The sequence below is a fragment of the Lycorma delicatula genome, chromosome 8, assembly GCF_047948215.1.
Source record: "Lycorma delicatula isolate Av1 chromosome 8, ASM4794821v1, whole genome shotgun sequence".
Taxonomy (NCBI): Eukaryota; Metazoa; Arthropoda; class Insecta; order Hemiptera; family Fulgoridae; genus Lycorma; species Lycorma delicatula.
The window spans coordinates 80626657-80647739 of record NC_134462.1 but is presented as its reverse complement, the minus strand read 5'-3'; the positions used below and the strand labels follow the sequence as shown (position 1 = coordinate 80647739).

The following is a 21083-nucleotide window of genomic DNA, read 5'->3' as shown; positions in this document are numbered from 1 at the left end:
ATTACATTGAACTGCAGTTGCTGACTACAAATCATGAAACCAAAACACACAGCCAGCACATTCTGCACCAGTAGATGTATCCATTTTTAACAGCGCTGGTGACAGTGTTGGTAGCTGAATTTGATATTACTGAACTATGTGAATCAAAATTTGATGTGTGTTCTATGATATGAGACCTTACTGAATATGTAAGTTATCTAAATAAATTTTTAAATGCTTCTAAAGTTGTTAAGTCCTTTTTGAATCATCTGATGTAGTGGGTCAAAATTCGGCAAAATATATGTGTTTATGTACACAGTACTGTAGTGATAAATTAAACTCTGTTACACCTACTGTCGTTTTTCTCATTGCACATTCATAAATAGAAAACAATTTCATTCTTTTTGGACTGTACATTTATTATACTTTAAATCATAGATTATATAATGTGTATTTAATTATAATTTTGAACTTATGTATAATATTTACATGTAAGTTTTTGTTTAAGAAAGGTTAAATGTTGCTTTTTATGCTAATTAGATTTTAAAAAAAATAATTTTATGACATTTATTACTGCTTTGAAAAAATTTTACAGTTGTAAAAGTTATAATCTCTTTTCATTAGTTCTCTTTGACTTTATTACTGAGGTTTCATAACTGAAAATCTCTTAATTGTTTGTTCTGCTTACCTAATGTAAAAGTTCACTTTTTATTCTTGATGATATCTAACAGTTTCAAATATAATAGTAAATTGTATTTAACCAAGGTCATTCATATCATTCAAGATCTTCTATTGCAAGTCTATTATATCCTTTACTAGACAACTTTGCTGGACTAGTATATATATTTTTAATCGCTTTAAATTGTTATTATGTCCTGTTAGTACCTCTTGTAGAAAGTATATCCTTTGGTAGCTCATTATATAGTTGAGAGTTTATGTTTGGAAAGATTTTAATTATTGCAGTGCCTTAGATATTCAGCATTACAAGGTGATTCCACATTGCACATCAATCTTTTGAAAAATGATTTTATAGTCAAAAATAAGAAAAAAAATTCTTATAAACATAGGTCAGAAAACGGTTTGTTAGCGAACTTTGGCTTGAGAAACTTTTAGCTTTGCTTTCTCTTCCCTCTGTGAAGTTAACCGTACTGAAATTCTTGGGGTATAAATTGAGGGGTAAATTTGGTTTTTCCTTGTGGTTTTTGATCTAAGAAATTGAATAAAACTGATTCAAGACCTCTGTCTAACTTAGGTTTTAAGAAAAACGGGGTAAAACACATAAGTTTTGTTGGAAAATACACTTTTTAGGTTTAGAATAAAATAACTTTGTTAATGTACTAATGAACAAATAAAAATCTCTAGTTAACTTTGTAGTAAATTTAATTCTGAGAAAATTGATAAGTAACGTCTTTTTTTTGTCTTCAGTCATTTGACTGGTTTGATGCAGCTCTACAAGATTCCCTATCTAGTGCTAGTCTTTTCATTTCAGTATACCCCCTACATCCGACATCCCTAACAATTTGTTTTACATACTCCAAACATTTCCTGCCTGCACAATTTTTTCTTTCTACCTGTCTCTCCAATATTAAAGCGACTATTCCAGGATGCCTTAATATGTGGCCTATAAGTCTGTCTCTTCTTTTAACTATTAATTTAAATTAACTCTAGTAATGTCTATTACAATTTAAACACAAGTTTGAGAATTTCAACTTAAATTAGAAACAAACCACACCGACTAGATTGGAAAAGTAATAAAATTTGAAACAGAGCAATTTACCTACAGATCCTAAAAATTGTAAAAATAAATTTGAATTACATCCTTCTAAAACGTATTAAAATTTTTTTTCATAGGTTGGCAGTAATAGCTGAACAACTTAACAGTTAAGTTTAATGTCTAGCATTTGAATATTCATTTGAGCGGTGTTTGTGCTGTTATTGTTCAGTCAGTCATTCACTATGGCTGATACCACAAATTTGTTTTCATTTGCAGAGTTGATGGAGATGTTGTTAACTTATGGTAAAGTAAATAAAAATGGATTGACTACTGTGCATGAATACAAAATGATGTAAGACATTCAAGATGTGTGGCCTGGAGTGAAGGCAAAAGATGAGTTACAGATCACTGATGCAAATGTCTACCGAGGCCTGGCTTATTACTATGAGATGTAAAAGTTAGAGGGTGAAAGACGACTCCTGTTAAAGCCCATTAGGGCTATGAAGAGTGGTGGGGGGGGGGGGGTTGTTGTGGTGACTAGAAGCATCACAAGGCAGGTGTGCATGAATACAAGGAAAATTATTAAGATTAAAGAGTACCAGATCATAAAACATTTGAGGCTTTGGAGAGGGTGAGTTTGAGAAACAGATATGCCTAAACTACAATGATTCAATGCTGGTTGCGAATATTTTGTGAAAAATGCCAACATTGAAGAAGCAATATTAAATGCAGTACAATTATCTCCCATCTTATGTACGAGAAGGTTCACATTGCTTTCATGTTTCACAACCAAGTGTGTGGCAAATGTTATGGGAGCAACAATTGTAAGTATTCCGTGCAAAACGTATACAAGAGTTATTTTTACCTTCTAACGGATGAAATTCTGTCAATGGTTAATTATAAAATGTGAACATCAGCCTGATTTCTAAGTAATATTCTAATTACTGATAAATCTGTTTTACTAGAAATGGAATTTTAAATTATCAAAACACTGATACTTGGGCGGAAGAGAATCCCCATGAGACTACTACAAGTCATTTCCAACACCCTTTTTTGTTTAATGTGTGGTGTGGTCTTGGTGATTACCTCATAGGCCCTTTTTCTTATCGCCAAGGCTCAATGGAGAGTGGTACTTGCATTTTTTGCAAAACAAATCTGATGAAACTCTTGGAAGATATTCTACTTGATAGATTGCAGATGTGGTTTTTCAATGATGGTGCACCTGTTCTCTACTGTCATGATGTGATGAATCATGTAAATAACACATTTAGTAAGCAATGGATTGGTCAAGATGGACCAGTAAAATGGCCACTTGATCTCCTTATCTCACATCAATGGACTGGATTGGATGAAGTTGTTAGTGTATTTCACTCATATTGGCACAGAAGAATTGAGAAATTGTATAATAGAAGCTGGAGCTACTATTAGAAATAATAATGATGCTATTAGACATATCTGGCTAGCATGGATTCACTGAGGTTAACTGTGTATGCATTGCACAGAACGGCGGCCACATTGAGCAACTACTTTATTAAGTAACAATTTTTATATTTATTTAATTCTTTTTAGAAAAAACCGAAAAGTAAGTGATTTTTATTTTTTTAAATCTATTTTTTGTTAATTGTTTTCTGTTGTTGATAAGTTTTCTATTTATTTTCATTTACATTATTTTGTTCAAACATTGATGAAAATTGTTTTGTTTAAAATCGTATCACTTTTCCGATCCAGTTTGTGTTTTATTTCTGATTAAAGTTGAACTTCTCAAATTTATGTTTAATTTTAATTAAAAGCAGTTGCAAAACTCTCTTCTTCACATCTATATTAACAAATTTGAGCGATTCAATTACAATCACATCCAGTAGCCATTTCATTCTTGCTATCATTTAATGCTTGTCTTAATGCTGACATCTCCAATCGATCTATTTTCTTGCAATCCTCAAAAGTATCTAACTCTTCATTCTCAAAATTTGTTATCCATAGCTTTCCAAAATATGCCAAAAAATCAAAGGTTCTACAGCTGCTATTCGCTAGGTTTCTTTCTTCACTATTCAGACATTTCATTACTTTATAAGCAATATTTTGATGTCTGTGGATGTCATTTTCTATCTTTGTAATGAAAGAATCCTATTGATTATTTTGTTGATCTCTACATATGTTCTTTGTAATAATTCTCTGTCTATTGTATTCCCTTCCATCCTCATCATGAGCCATTTTTTTCATGAGTTATTTTCTGTTTGTTTGTTGTTTTCTCTGTATACCCTCTTTCATCTATGTAGTCTAAAATATATCTTCTTCTGTTAAGACCTTCTTTAATATCCAAGGGCTTCATAAATCACTTTCCATAAAATCTTTTTTATTCTGCTGCATTCTTCATTCATATCATTAGATTGTTGAATGTTGTTATTAATCGAATACACTTTTCTACCGTATAACGTTCTTACTGATTATTTCTGAGCTGAATCTTATATCTCATATTTTTGTTAACCTTCTGTCAACTTTTAACCCATCATGCTTTGACATTCATTTCAGCTCGCAAAAGGAAATGGTCTGTGCCAATGGCTGAAGACTCTAGTATCCCGAAACAACTTTGCTGTCCTCTGATTTGCAAGAAAATAATCTATAGTTGATGCGTGTCCTCTAGCTGACCAAGTAATCTTATGAATTTTCTTATGTTTAAAATATGAATTCATTATTTGTAGATTATTAAAACTTGCAAAGTCTTTCAATCGTTTGCCGTTGGAATTCAGAACATCTTCTCCATTAGTACCAATAGGTCCTTCTAAAGGCATCCTGCCAACGTGCATTCAAATCTTCACCAATTGTGATATAATCATTCATGTTACATTCATTTAATGTTTGTTACAACTGATCATAAAACTCCCCTGCTTCTTCAGTTTTGGTCTCTTCTGGCATGTATGCACATGTGAAATATATATATCCTCTTTTTGTCTTGCATCAAAACTGAAATTCTTTTGTCAATCCATTTATACATGCTTATTGGTGTTTCCATTTATTATGTGCTATTATTGCTACACCTGCTTTAGCTTTTCCACTCTGTGAAACTCCACTATATATAACCGTGTATAGTCATAATTTCTTACTAGCCTCATTTTAGTTTCCATTAATAAGCAATATCAATTTTGTATTCTAGTGGGATCTTTTCCAGTAAAATCATTTTATCTGTTATTCTTCTGACATTCCATGTACCCTAGCATAATATGTCAAGAATTTCAAATGTTTGAGTGTTTCTGATTGTTTACCACAATCCAGTCCAATCCGAGGCATATGTGTATGTTCCATTAATTAAATTGTCTTCTGACTGCGATATGAGCACTGTGCAGAGCTAAATTGGTGGTGCGGCTGCCACCTTACTGTCTCTAAACCTGCCGGATTTCCATTCAAGGTATACTTCCCTAGGTTCTTCTGTTCTTTCAGCCATTGGGACATTTCTTCCTCATCCGCCTTAGAGAACCGATTTTCATGTTTATACTTTAATTCCTTACATTAGTTATTGGTTTATTAAAAAATTATTCATTTATTCCATTTGCTTTTAAAATTTAGCATGTATTAGCACCTAAAAATAAATTACCGTTCAATATATTTTTTGAAGTTTCCCTAGAAATTTTATGTAAAATCAATATTTCATGAATTTAACAAACTATAAAAAGTTATTAAAAAAATAATTGACAAGATTTACTTTCAAATTAATGATTGTCTGGGTACAAAGTAGCTTATAGTAAAGGTTTATTTCGACTTTTGAAACAGTTCACTTAGAGCTAATACACAGAAATGAATTTACACAATCTTAACAATGATACTAATAAAAATGATAAAAAATATTTGAAATTAGAGAATCAAGACCACATGTAACTTGCTTGTTTAAATTGGCAGGTTAAGAACCCATGTTTCTGTAATCCCCAGTCTCAACCATGCATGAGAACCTAGTCTGGTTATTTAAGATATGTATTTTAAAGTAATTTAAGTTAAATTATTGAAATATTGTACCACATTAAGATGATTTGTTAAATTTTTTTTAGTATTGAAAGAAGTGTTAATGAGATGTGATTATTCAAAGCTTTTTTTATGATGCAAGTGTAGGAAATGATAAAAGAAATTGTCAGGTTACACAAAAAATAGAAGGAAATTGAAACCAATGTAACTATGAAGATGATAAAAGGTGAAAAAAAACTCTTTAATGCCCAAAGTCAAAAGCATTAAAATTGTTAAGCAGACAGAATTGTAGGCACTGTGTCCAGGATCAGTAGAATGTTCATAGAAAAATTATTTTCAATGGTGTGGTTATTGTCTGCAGAAAATAATGACTTTGTCAAAAACAAAAATGTCTTTTTGGCATCAGTAATGCATTGCTTTTTACATTATATTCAGTACACAATATTTTAAGTACGATTACATTTTTTTTAACCATATTAGTAGTTATAGATTTATAATATCTTCACAAATTGAAAGACACATAATAGATTTATAAGATCTTTACAAATTAAAAGACAATACCATTAATTTAGGGCTTTTAATTAAAATCCAGTAATTCAAGATCTCATGAATTCAAACTTTTATAGCTTGAACTATTGGATTTTAAATTATTGAGATGTCTCTGTACTTAATTTTTAGAATTATATATTTAATATAGAATAATGTTTCTGCTGTATCCTTCTTCCTTATTTTTCTTTATTATGTTAACTATTTTGATGCTTTATTTAGATATGGGGAAGATGGCCATACTGTTGGCAAAGCAGAATTTCAGCCACCTGTCCCAACTCGATTACAGTGGGACTTTTCACCTTCTTGTTTAGCTGCCATTGATCGTTCTTATCAGGTAATTAAATCTATGTGTTCATTTTTTTCTAACTGCTGGATGTGTAATGGAGTATGAATTTTAAAATAATTTTTCTTCCACAAATCTTTGATGCCCATGCCTGGGGGTTTAAAAGAGTAATTTCTCTGTGAAGTACTTTGTTGATAGAGTATTATTTTAATTGATCAAGTTTCATAATGACTTGTTTTTAAGGTGACTCTTCTAGTTATGTAAAATGATGGCAGTGTTTCCAAACAATAAGTCGAGTAATGTTACTTCTATAAAAAAAAAACCCTTTCGGCATACTGGAAGGCAGAGGTAGATTTCACCAGTGCATAGTAGGGGATAAAAAAGATTTCCATCCTAAAGTTAAGAAAAATTTCAAATTTATTTAATACGACAATGGTTGCATGTAAAAAAAGTTTCAGATGTTTAGCATACGACAAGTCACATCTTACAGTCCAGCAACATTTTGGTCATCCAACATTTTGCCATAAGGGTTGGTCGTATCAAAAAATTTTTCAGACAAAAGTTTTAGATAATGTTTAGAGGACTATGACTACTTTAAACCAATTTGATACTATGCCTATTAAGGGAGGTATGATTTTTTTTGTCTTAGAAACCCCATTTTTTTCCACCCCCTGGGCCAATGGTTTGTGATATAAAAAAACTTTACTTAGATAAGTTTTAGGCCCTTATCCAAAGAATAGTAGGAACTTTAAACGAATTCTATGTTTTACTTAATAAGGTTATAATGATTTTTGCTTTTTTGAAAAAGCTACCCCCATGGTCCGATTTTGCCCATTAACAAACTCGACTGAGATTTTGGGTCGTTATATTTTATGTATCAATTTTAAAGTGATTGGCACAAAATTATGGCAGTTATCGTGTCCACAAGAAAGTGAAATATATATGTATAAACCTTTGAGTTGATGGTGGTTTTGGGGTTTGGGGGATGTGAAACGTGAAGATATGTCAAAATTTTCTGGAAGTCAAATCATGGTACCCATTACATAGCTTTCTACCTAAAATATTTTTGCTAAAAATGAAAAAATATACTCCTGCATGTTGTATGCAATTCAGGTATTCAAAATTTCAAATTTTAACTATGATTTTTAAACTTTAACTTAAATGCATTAATTTTAACTCCTGATGATGTCTTCCAAGTAAGCCGAAAGATGCAGAGAATGTATCTTTGGATGCTGGTAAGGTGTTGGTAAGCTGAATAAGGTGGATTATATTAATTGTTAATTTATTTATTACTTTATAATGGCTTATTTTTTTAGGCTTAATTAATTCTATAATTTATCTTCATTCTTTTCTTCTAGGTGGTACTTGGTTTAATAGATGACATTGAATTAAGAATTTACGTACATAATTTATATGGTAAAGGATTTATGAAAGAATGCAGAGTTAGCCCTGATGCCTATATACAAATGGCACTCCAGCTTGCATATTATCGGGTAAGTTTACAAGAGATTACTTCATGTAAATTTAACACTATCAGATAATATAATTATGTTGTTTGAATTTTATAAATTGATGTACAATCTTTTTTTATATTTAATATTTTTGTGTTACATTCTACTATGCAAATTTACAGAATATATTTATATATATATATATATTACTAAAATTAATCCTTTTATGATTCATATTATTCCTCAGTACTGTTAAATTATATTTAAATTCTATTTAATAAACCACGTAGTACAGAATATTTAGATAAAACATATCTTGCCTTAATTTAAGTACTTTCACAGGATCCAGTAATCCTGTCATGAATAAAAAATTCCATTATTGCATAATAAAAACGTTAAATTGAAAATACTAAAATAATAAAAATTGTGTGTTAATTTACACATGTACTGCTATCTGTTGCAATTTCAAACACTGTCTGATGGTTTATCAGATTAAAATTATGTTTGTATTTACATATGTAATATTTTTCTAATTTAATTTTTTGTCATCTTTATTAATTTCTGATATTTCTAAATTTGTCGTTAATATCAGAAATATAATGTTTATTATTTATTAGATGGTATGTCATATTATAAACCTAATTTATTATTTTTTTAAAATTTCTATAATGTTCTAGAAATCCAGTTTTAAAGGATCTATTTATTTTCCTTTATAAATACCATCATAATCATTACATTTAATTTTATAAATTCCACACAGATTAATTTTATGATATGAGCTTTTTAAACTGTATTCTGTAATAGACGGTTTATTAAATAAAATTTAAATGTTTATATATATATATATATAAAATGAAATAATTTCTATTTCAGGATGCGGGAAAATTTAGTCTAACATATGAAGCTTCAATGACTCGTCTGTTTAGAGAGGGCCGTACAGAGACTGTTCGACCTTGTACCATTGAATCTGCAGCTTGGGTTAGATCAATGCAAAATAAAGATTGCACAGTATGTACAAATATTTACATAACAATTATATTAATTATTTTAACTTCAGTTAGAGCAAACTTTAGATATAATTGTTTGTCGAAATGAAAAACTTGGTGTTAAATATTTAGACATCAAAAAAGCAGCTTGGATAAAAAAAGTAATTTTGAATGTTGTAATTTTTTAAGATTATTTATACATATATCACACTTCACGTGGACAAGAACTGTTCTAACTGAAGTTTTTATTTTATCTTAGGTCAGTTACTTATCCAAATCACTTTGGGTTGTGTAGAATGTGTTAAATATTTCTAAAATTTTTGATTATGTTTAATAATACATTACTGTATTATCAATTGTATTTTTAATGGGCATTCTGTATTATACAGTCTGAATATTCAACTTATTGAGGTAGTTCCAAAAATAATGCGCAGTTCATCAGGATTCAAAGAAAATTTATTTGTTCACCAAATTAAGTTGACAGCTGTTCAATATAATGCCCCCCCATGAGTAATGCATGCTAACCATCCAGTGTGACAAACTTAGATTCCTGTTAGGAGACAATCTTTATTGAGGTGTCAGATTTCCAGGATCAAGGCAGCAGTTTCTCTTTGAAATTGCTAAAACAGATTCCTTGGAGCAGTTCTTTAGATTTGGAAAGAGATTAACATCCAGAGAGTTTAACAAGAGATTAAACTCAAATCAGAGCTATGTGGCGGATGGCAAAGCACTTCCCAAGCATAAATGACGAAAGTATCAATGATAGAACTCGCAATATGTGGATATGCAAAATTGACATGCCACTGTCGTTTTTTCTGAACACAGTTTTTGAATTTTCAGTCTCCAAACCTTCTGAATAAAGTTTCTGTGGTAAGCAGCAGTTACACTAACATCATTTGTTACTCTTTCTGATGCAATAACACCTTTATTGTAAGCGAATATCATTTGCTTTGTTTTTGATTGAATGCAGTAACATTTCTTTGCTCACAGACAGTGTTGATTCTTCCAAATACTGCTTTGTGATTTCAGTTCAGATTAAAAAAAAAAAAAAAGTTCTCATTACAAGTTATTCACATAACATGTAATTCACGTAACATGTTGTTTCATCAGTACCAATTATTTGATTCAAGAATTGCTTGCCTTTCTTTCATAACATGTAAGCAATTCTTGTGCAATTTTTGCTTTCTGCTGTTCATTCAATAATGTGGTACCATCATGCTGCAACTTTTTTTTATGTGCAAACGTTCTGTTAAAATGAAGTGTACTGTAGTTTTTAATATTCTGGTTTCATTTTCAATTTTGCCATCTTGTGGTGGTATTCAATGATTACCATGGCAACAGTAGTTATGCTTGTAGCAGCAGATGGTTAGCCAGAGTCGTGGTTCATATGTGATATTCCTGCCTTCTCTAAATGTTTTGTGACATTGCTGTATGGTGCTAAAATCTGCAGTACCATCACAACATACTTCCCATAACAATTGATAAATTATTTACATATTATTATCTCTTTTATGATTTTGTGTATGCGCCTTACTTGAATTTTGTTGTGTGAATCAAGTTCATTTTTCTCTCATCTTCAGATTGCTTTGATATTGTTATGCAACAACGTAATAGACAGTGAACAACTTATACGATCTGCTGAGATTTCAGGCTATACGCTGCTGTCCTCTGTAAGACATTTCATGTCTCTTTTTTTAACCCATGTTCACAGTGCATTACTTTTGGAACACTCTTTTAAAAAAGGAAGGTAATATATAAATTAATTGTGTTAACAGAGAAAGTTTACTCTTAGAATTGCAGCACTTCTGATAACCATGCTAAATGTATTTATTCCTCGGTTAATTTGTTTTCAAACATATAGTAATGTGTTAGATTAATGAAAAATTTATAGCAAACCATCCTAGAAGGATTTAATATTAAAATTATTATTTTAATAAAGACTCTTCTTACTACATTTCAGTTGTTTTACTTATTTTAATGAACACTTTTGCAGTGATGGATACTTCTTCAAATGATGAGTACATGTTTATTAAAAAAATATTAATAAATCTTTAACTTTAAATAGGAGGGAGATAGCTGTCTTCTTCCATCCATTTAATAGTAAAATATTAATAAAATGTAATAAAATATTTTATTGTTAAATGAATGGTATCTCCCTCCATTCTTTGCGCTCATGAATATATAAAACTTTAACAATATTTTATGTGTAGTTTGGGTTCTGAGTAATATTCTGAACTGCACCCCTTAATGGTTTTACAACATTTTAAACATCTGAGAGGTACCTTCCTGAAAATTTTTTTAAAGAGTGTAAAACAAGGGTAAAATGCTAGCAGTAGTAACTATTTCTAATAAAGTACTTCCTGTAGTTAAACAATGCTGGGTGCGGTTTTACCGCTTAGTGAGATATTTATGGTAGCTAATACCAAAATATTCAATCTCACCAAAAATTTATTTAAAAAGAAATTAGTTGTAACTAGTGATCAGAAATGCATCTTTATGCCAGCCTTTTAATATTGTACATTGAGAGTTTTAAAATTTTCAGTTATATTTAATTTGTCAAATAAGTTTTTTAAATGTTTTTAGTAGTTGCCAAATAGATTCATTACATAATGATTAGTTACTTCTTTCTTCTTTTTTTTTTTATTTCAAGAAGTTTTACCATATTTTTTCCAATTTACCAAGTATTTCTGAAAGTTTATGAAGGATTTGGGATCTGTTATTTACTCTTAGAAAGTCAGTTAAGAAATTTTCTTGACATAGTAGTTTATCTAGAAGTGTTCAGAAAGCTGTAAAACTGATTAATCTCCATATTTACTTTCACCTAGTATAAACTTGGACAAATATTTTTTTGATGAGACATTTCAATCTCTTTTCACTGAATTAAGTGGTTGTTTGTGGATGCTGTACAGATTTTCAGAATTTAAAATTTTGTTATGCTGTTCTTGTGTATTTACTACAGAAAATAAATGCTTTATTGGCAAATAAACTTCATTTGAAATAGACATGCCATTATAATGTCATGGGTAACCATCTTTCATTTTCCTATATTTGTCTAATAAAATTCTAAAAAAATGAATTTATCTAAAAATGCTTGGGCTTAAATACTCTCTCTGAAATTACTAGATTTTAGATTGTTGCTTTCATATTGTAGTAGTAGTTAATAAATTTTGTATAGAACATAAAGTGTTGTTTGGGTTAGGAAAAAAAGGTAAATTATGTGAAAATACTCTTTTTGTATTTACTTTCTTTTAGGTGGAAGAACGAATTCAATTATTACAAAAAGCATGTGACATGCACCAAAAAGGTTACCAAGATGCAATGTGTGGTAAAGGAATAGATAGACATCTGTTCTGCCTATATGTTGTATCAAAATATTTAGAAGTGGATTCTCCATTTCTTAAGGAAGTTTTAAGTGAACCCTGGAGATTGTCTACATCCCAAACCCCTCACGGTCAGACTTCAAGATTAGACTTGAAGAAATTTCCTCGTTGTATATCGGCTGGTGGTGGTTTTGGACCCGTTGCAGATGATGGCTATGGTGTATCTTATATTGTCGCTGGTGAAGATTTATTGTTCTTTCATATTTCAAGTAAAAAGAGCTCACCTGTTACTGTAAGTTCTATTTTATAATTAAATATTTACTATAAAAATAATTTTTTTGTTTTAAATGGTGATAAACTTTAATTATTTTATTTAACTGTTTGTTATAAATCTTTAACAAAGGTTCTGAAAAGATGTATGCACATGTGTATATATATATGTATATATGTATGTATACGAGAATGGGTTAAAAGTTCCAGGCCTCACATAGAGAGATGGCATTAGTACGCTTAATTTCTCGACCGTTGCATGATTCCATTCTTCATTTATTTACTGTAAGAGTTTCAAGTCACTGTATCACTTGTAAGGTATTTACAGTCTATAAAAGTAAAGAATTAGGGAGTTTTTTGAAATATGGAAAAACTGGAAATTTTTGCAATGATTAAATACTTTTTTCTGAAAGGCTTAAGTGCAAAGGAAATTAAAGAAGAGGTTGATATATACAGAGACATTTCTCCATCAAATATAACAGTTAAATGCTGAATTGCAGAGCTTAAAATGGGACAAACACCTATAACGAACCATGCTGTAGATGCCCTTCTGAAGTGACTAAGCCAGAAATGATAGAAAAAGTGCCTAAAACTTTTTTGGTAGATTGACGAATGACAATGATCGAGTTAGAAGAGTCTGCAGGCATGTGAACAGATCATGTTCACAATATTTTTCAAGAACATTTCGGCATGAGCAAGATGTGTGCTAGACAGGTGCTGTGTTTGCTCATGCCTGACCAAAAACATTACCAAAAAACATTTCAAGTGATTGTCTTGAGCTCTTTTGACACAATGTAGAGGAATTTTTATGTCGATTTGTGACAGTTGATGAGACTGATCTGGCTCCCAGTGATTATAACTTGTTTCCTAATCTAAAAAATTGGCTTGGAAGGAAGAATTTTCGATTAAATTTTTGAAGAAATGATTAAAGGACAATGTTTTGAGACTATTGATGACATTAAAGAAAATTTGTCACAGACCTTAAAGGCCATTTCAAATGAAGTTATCCAGGACTGCTTTGCGAAGTGGAAATACTGCTGGGAAAAGTGTGTGAATAAGGTAGAGGAGTACATTGAAGGAAACAGCTTTGTACTTTGGATCTGCTCTTCAACTGTTGGTTGCTGCCCGCATCTTGATCTGATGACTTCATTTTGGATATGGTCGTAAAGTGAGAACCATATGATCTGGAGCAGGCACAACATTTGGAAAACCTTTTCATTTGGAAAGCCAGTCAAGTCTGTTTGGGGGAGGGTCTGAGTTTCTGATCGATAGAGGAGAATTGCAATGATAAGTATGCGAAAGAACCGGGCTTTTGTCTGGATGGTAATGTTTGCCTGCTTCCATAGACACCATTATAGTGAGGCGAAAGCTGTAGCTGCCTGCCTAATCCTGGCGTGAATTTCAGTTGTAGATGGCACTTTTCTTGGATCAGTGATCCGAGTTATTTGAATTCTTGGACTTGTTCGATATAAGCTCCTTCGAGGTAAACAATAGATTGTGATGGTAAACAATGGAGTCCAAAGGGCTCTGCTATACAAAAGATCTCATACAAAATATCTGTTGCCTCAGCATTACTGTTAGTAAATGTGGCGCTGTCGTCTGCAAACATCAGATCGGTTAGGTAAGTGATCCTTATCATATTGTACTCCACAACTTCCTGCAAATGCTCTCTTCATTATAGCGTCAATTAGAATGTTGAACAGCAGCGGGGAGATGACATCTCCCTGGCAAACTCCTGTTTGAATGAAAAATCCATCGAATAATTCATTTTGAATTCACACACAGCTGATTAACAACCCATTGTATGATGTTTGGAAAAGGTGAATGATTTCCCGGGGTACATGTTTGCCTTTCAGTGTATTCCACAGTGCAGGCCACGGGATGCAGTAGAATGCTGATTTAAAGTCGATGAACACAATAACTGTTCATATTCTGCACTTGATTCTTTCTTCTATCAGCTGGCAGAAGACAAAATTCTGATCACAAGAGCCACCATGTGGCTGAAATCCAGCTTGTTCTTCATGGCTTGTCTGTTCACGATGTTTCTGCAGTCACAGTTGAATGACTTTCATGAACACTTTGTCAGTGATTGAAAGGAGGCTGATGCTGCGACACTTTTTGCAATCTTGACTATCCCTCTTTTTATGGATTGGACAGCTTTCTTCTAGGTGGAAGGTGGCTTCAATAAGATCTACTAAAATAGTATGTGGAGTTGTTGAAGCAGAATGGCTCCTTCAGTGTTGATCGCCTCTGCTGGACCTTATTCACCCCAGGTGCTTTGCCATTCTTCAACGACCTTATTGCTACTTTAACTTCTTCAATCGCTGGTTGGTTATGGTTTAATGGCATTGCTGGTGCATCAATTTGTAGCGCCCCTGTGGAGGATTGTGGAGGTTGTAGAGTTACTGGAAAAACTCCTTCCAGTGCTGTAGCTGTTCATTTGGTGACTGCAGAAAGGATCCTTCCATCTTTCAGATGTCGTTAGTTGATCTTGTCTTCCTGCTTAACTTTCTGAGTGTGTGGTACAGGGTATGGCATTCGTGTTTGGATACAGCTCCTTCAAGTTCAGCTGCTATCTCATTCCAATATGCCTCCCTATCTTTTTTCATTTTCTGTTGGATCTTTGTTTAATTGCCAATAGTCGTCAATTTTACTTGTTTTAGTTTTTCTACCATATCCAGGCACTGATATGAAATCCATGGCTGCGTTCTATGTTGGATGGCAGGACACAATGGTTTGGCACAATCCATGATGGCTTTTGATACCTGGTTCTTCTCATCATCTGTTGTTTCTAGTTGGTTAATTCAATTCGAAAGTGCAATCTGGAATTCCCTTCTGGGTATGGAATCCAGCAGGTGTTACCAGATCAGTCTGGCTGTTGGTGGTGACTTGCGTATTGCACAAAATACATCTATTGTATTTTGGCTCGAACAAGGTAATGATCAGATCTACAGTCTGGCCTCGCATGGCATGCACATCCTGGAGTGACCAAAATTGGGAACTGGTCAGAATATAATCCAATACTGGTCAGAATATAATGCCGGATGATTTCGCCAAGTGATCTGGTCTTGAATGGGTGTTGGAAGATGCTATTTCCCCACAACCAGATTATTTGATGCTGCGAAGAATAATAAGCACAGGCCATTGTTGTTGATGACTACATGCCTGAAGTTGCCCAGTGGTAGCTCCCATTTAAGCCTGTTCACACCAATGTAGCATTGAAATCGCCAGCCAGGATGATTATCTCAGTTTGGATTGAATCCCCAGCATGTGTTGGAGTGGGGTACAGAATTTATCCTTGGCTGAATCAGAGCTTGTTTCAGCTGGGGCATAGATTGACAGGATGTGGGTCCTGATGGTGCCATCAATGCTGAGGACTGCTAACCGACTTGATATTGGCTGGAAGGTAATTATGCTTTTAGCTGCTCGGCTAACCACCATGAACCCAACACCTGCTTCTTGTTTATCACCACCGGAGTAGAATAATGTCATCTCATTGGCAACTGGAGGTTGTACTGTCATCAATCCAAATTCCGTGAGCTGTAGTTCGGACAAAGCTGCAATTGATATCTTGCATTTGGCTAGTTCCTGGGCTATGATCTCCTTTTAGCCAACATGATGTCTACTTCGCAAATTCAATGTGACTAATAGAATTTCTTCTTTCGGTCTGATAACTAATTTCTTTATTTCTTGGCCAGTAGTCTACTTCTCACCAACCACCTGGGTTCCCATTGTTGCATTTATTTAAAAATAGTCTTTTTTTCTATCACAAACAAATTAATGAAAATGTTAAATACTTGATTAATTTATATTTATGTATATTATTTTACTGAAATTAATATTTTTAAGATACATGTTATTCCTCTCTATTGTTAAAATATCTAAATTCTATTAAATTTTTACTACTCAGTACTAGGTGGTTTATTTAATAGAATTTAAATATATATATATATTTTTTTGTAGTTTATTTAATAGAATTTAAATATATATATATATATATTTTTTTTTTTTTTTTTTTTTTAGTCAATACTTATAACACCCATATTCCTCTGTACCAATATAATGTATTTTTTATAATTAAAAACCAACTTGAACAACCCAAGTACAGAATTACAAAGTAAATGAAATTACACTTACCTTATTTTTATTTTCTTTATTCCAATAGCACTTTCACGGGATCCTGCATCATCAGTTGTATATAAGTTATATAAAATTACATATCAAAACATAACAATTTTTTTTTATAGAAAAATAAAATTTTAAAATTAAAATCATATATAGAAAACATGAAGTCAATTAAATAAAATAATTGTATATATTTAAATATGATATCAATTAAGAACTGAAAAAAGTAATGCCAATAAAGACGTCAATGATGTCAGTTAAGAATTAAGAATTAAAAAATAAAATTATTAGACATTTATGCCATGTAACCTGGCCAGCCAGTGTTTCATTACTCAGTGGATTTGAAAATATTTATATACATTCTGATTATATCTATTTTTATCTAAAAACGTGCTCCCATCTGTTGCCTTTTATAATAGTGCCATGTTCATACTATGTCTGAAAGTTGATCAAGTTGGAAATGCTTTTGTACCTATGTATCTAAAATCTCTCCAAAAATGTCCGAACTTTTACTATTATTATTTTAATTAAATCTTGATTTTCACGATTTCCAAATTTGTCTGAATATCAGATACAGATTTTTTTTTTTTAATAAGGTGGTCAGCAACATTAGATAAACCCAAACCCAATTTACCATTTTTAAAATTTCTAATGTGTTCTAAAAATCTAGTTTTAAAAAATAATAATAAGTTAATTATTTTATTTAATTGACTTCATGTTTTCTATATATGATAGTAATTCTAATTTTAATCTTTTAATTTTTTTTTAAAAAAAGAAAAAGTTATGTTTTGATATGTAATTTTATATAACTTATACACAAGTGGTGATATGGGATACCGTAAGTGCCATTGGAATAAAGAAAAGAAAAACAAAGTAAGTGTCATTTCATTTACTTTGTAATTTTGTACTTGGGTTGTTCAAGTTTGTTTTTAATTATAAAAAATACAATTTATATATATATATATAAATTGTCTGAAATTATTAAATAAAAATAAATTATCCTATTTATAAACCTCTAATACTGGCATGTAAAAAATACATCCTGAGCAGTGAAATCAAAGCATCTAATGAAAATGTTTTTCATGTTAACCCATTGGTAAATTTTTCAACTTAGAATTTGCAGACATTCTTAAGATTTAATCATGTAGATTATATTATTACATCCAGTTGAAATATCTATCATTAAGATTCATTAAAACTGGTTATGTTATTCAGGCATAATCCTGTAAAAATTTGCACAAATCAAGTAATAGAAATATATTATACCAGTGAAGCAGAAGTCCTTTTAATTAATTACTTTAATTTTTAATAATGTTTTCGTTTTTATGCGGCAGCGCTAATATCATGAAAATAAGGCACATTTTAGCAAATTAAATATTTAACTTTACATTAGAGTACGTAAACAATGCTCAGTTAGCTAAAAACTTGTGTCTGTCACCTACATAATATAATCATGGTATATTTTATTTATAGATGTTAGCAGATCAGCTTTTTATTTTGATAATGAGATACTAATAATAAAAATAATTTTTTTTTTTTTTTAAGTTCATTTGTAGGAACTTTGTTATATGTCGTTCAGAATATGATTTAGACGGCGTTTCAAAATATTATTGCATTAAACATGACATGGTAAACATGATATCCATTCTGATAAAGTTTTACTGATCACCAAATAATGGTGTTATTTGAATAAATTTATACGTAAAACCATCCTCAAAATTTCAATAAACTCTTGGTAAATGAATTATTGTTCTTGAAATTCAAATGATTTTGGTTTAATATATACAGATATTCTAAATAGATTAAAAAGTTTAATATATACAGAATATATTCTAAAATAATCCAAGGTACTGTAATTTATTTAGGTATCTAATCTATATTAATGATTTATATAGTTTATTAATGAACATAAAAACAGTTTAACTATTCTCTTAGTTCCTGGATAATTTTTTAGACTCATTGAAAATGGTTTCACTAACAAGATATTCTCTTCTATTTCTGTGTTAGCCAGATTTTGATATAGGCAAAATTAACATTAAATTTTTTTAAAATTCATATTCATTGTAGAGCAGGTTTTCATTAAACCCAGGTTTCATTATAAATGGGTTTTAGTGAATAAAACTAGGATTTTTGCCATATCTTAAATCTTTCAGATCTTGATTTGTTTTGATGCATATATATTTGTGACTTTGATAACTTCAAGACTCTTGATCCATTCATGAAAAGGAACAGGTACATCTGAGTGTATTTTGCTAATTGACTATTATCAGAATTTTTATGATTATCTCGAGTGAATCGATTTGTTTGCATAAAATCATGTAATTAAATTAATTAGTATATCAATACCATTAACATTGTAAAATTGATCTTATAATTATTTTAATGGCAAGTACTCACTTCAGGAAATTAAATGCACATTGTGATTATTTTGCTTGTGTGTTATTAAACATTTTTATTAACCCGACTAATATATCTTCTTTCTTTTTTCCCCAGAATGCCAACCGATTTGCTCAACAAATAGAGAGAGCATTGACAGATATGAAAAATTTATTTGTGGATTGGAAAATGTTAAACAAAAAAATGCAAAATAATGAAAACATTAAAAACAAATAATTGGTAGATATTTACCAGTGGTACCTCTTCACCTTAGTGTTCACAATACACTACAGTTCTATTAGAAAATACATTTGTTATACTGGTATAATTATTATTATACCGATAAAAAATAAAAATATTAAAAAAGTATATGTGTGGTATATTGTAATTTAATTTAAAGGGACCAATTGGAGCTGTTTTCAACAGTATTGTATTAATTAAAACAAAAATATATGCATATTGGAAAATGTGGATGAGCAACTGTAAAATTCAAATACATTAAAATTATGTATTTTTTAATGAAATCCTATTTTTAACTGTTGATACTAGTTATAAATTTTCAAATTTTTACTGTGTCATTGAAAATGAAATAAGTACTGTATATGTGTTGGGTTGATTGTATAGACAACTGACAATTTGTACGCCTTAACTGAATGAACAAAAGAAGAGATCAGAAGATAGATTTTATTAACTATATTAGAGCTTTAAATAGGTTTATATTGTGCAATTTGTAAGAAGGTTTGTCAATTAGTAATCAATATATGACCTTTCAATTTAAAAATAAAATGTTCAGTTTGAAAAAAGCAATCTGTAAATTTAATATTGTTGTATCGAAAATAAACTTTATTGTTTTATTTATTTATTGATAATGGAGATATCAATAAGTTAGCTCTGCCTCTTTTTTTTGAATAAATGTTGTAAGTATATGACTTCAAATGTTATGGGGAAGTGGACCTAGCTTTGCTTAATTTCTGTGGTCTATAGTAACTTTTTTTTAAAATTAAATGTGATTTTTTTTTAATCGTATGAATTCAGTTTTTTATTTTCCAAGTTAATACGGAGGTGTATCAATTATTATTTGTATGCATATACATTTAATTTTCTTGTTGAGTATTTCTGTAATGGTTTCTTTTCAAAAAAAACCTAATTATTATTTCATTTTTTGTTTTATTTTCATGTATGAAAAGAATTGTTTCTGTTTTTTATATTTTAACTAAAATCAGATTGTGCTTGTACAATAAAATTAACCTTATATATTAAAATGAAACTATTACTCATAAATATTTCAGTTATTCTTTTGCTTGACATTGCTATTATTAGTCCGTGGATTATTTGTATTGATTGACATGTATTAAGAAAAGTATGTATTATAACATATGCAGTTTATAATGTAATGTGGATCTTAATAAGTAATGTGGATCTTTAATAAGTAATTCATTACTTATTAAAATAAGTAATTCATTACTTATTAAAATAAGTAGAGTTAAAGTTACAAATTTTCAAAAAAAAAATAAATGAATTGCCTGTTATTTTTAGTGCTGCCATATTTACCTAAATGCAATTTATGTTTTTATAAAATAGAACAAAGTAAATAAAAATATATTTCAAAGCAATTGTAAAAATAAAAAATTTTGTTTTTTACTATCTGTGAATGGTTATTATAAACACGTAGAATATAATGAACAAGTACAGTCAAACAAATGTGTCATTGAATTACTGATGGATTGTGAATCAGCTCTAATATTGTTAAACAATTTTACTGATGGTTTTATAGCTACTAATTGATTTCTGATTGTACCTGAATAAATATTACAAAGGAATTAAAATAAATTGTAACTTTACTTACAAGCTGAATCATATAGTTATTAAACTTTTGAGCTAGATAGGATGGTAGAATTATTTCAGTTGAAAGAGTCAAAGAACCTTAGAATGAAAGTTAAATAATAATTCTATGATAAACTAAAATTTATTACTGAGCTAATTTAATTTCAGTATTTTTACTATAGTATTTTATATTATTGGTTATTCTTAAATTTTTATTACCAGTATTTAGTATAATTACTTATATAAAATACAGCC

At 30.2% G+C, this 21083-nt stretch overlaps 1 protein-coding gene across 3 annotated transcripts in view; it reads left to right on the top strand.

The window, feature by feature from the left end:
* Positions 1 to 20009, top strand: part of whd (carnitine O-palmitoyltransferase whd) — a 147092-nt gene extending 127083 nt beyond the window's left edge. For all 3 annotated transcript variants that reach the window (XM_075372888.1, XM_075372887.1, XM_075372886.1), the window contains 5 exons: positions 6413 to 6527; positions 7835 to 7969; positions 8801 to 8935; positions 12166 to 12525; positions 19122 to 20009. In XM_075372888.1, the coding sequence (XP_075229003.1) occupies positions 6413 to 6527; positions 7835 to 7969; positions 8801 to 8935; positions 12166 to 12525; positions 19122 to 19241 (865 nt within the window). In that variant the 3' untranslated portion in view covers positions 19242 to 20009. The remainder of the gene's footprint in view (positions 1 to 6412; positions 6528 to 7834; positions 7970 to 8800; positions 8936 to 12165; positions 12526 to 19121) is intronic.
* Positions 20010 to 21083: the final 1074 nt, after the last annotated feature.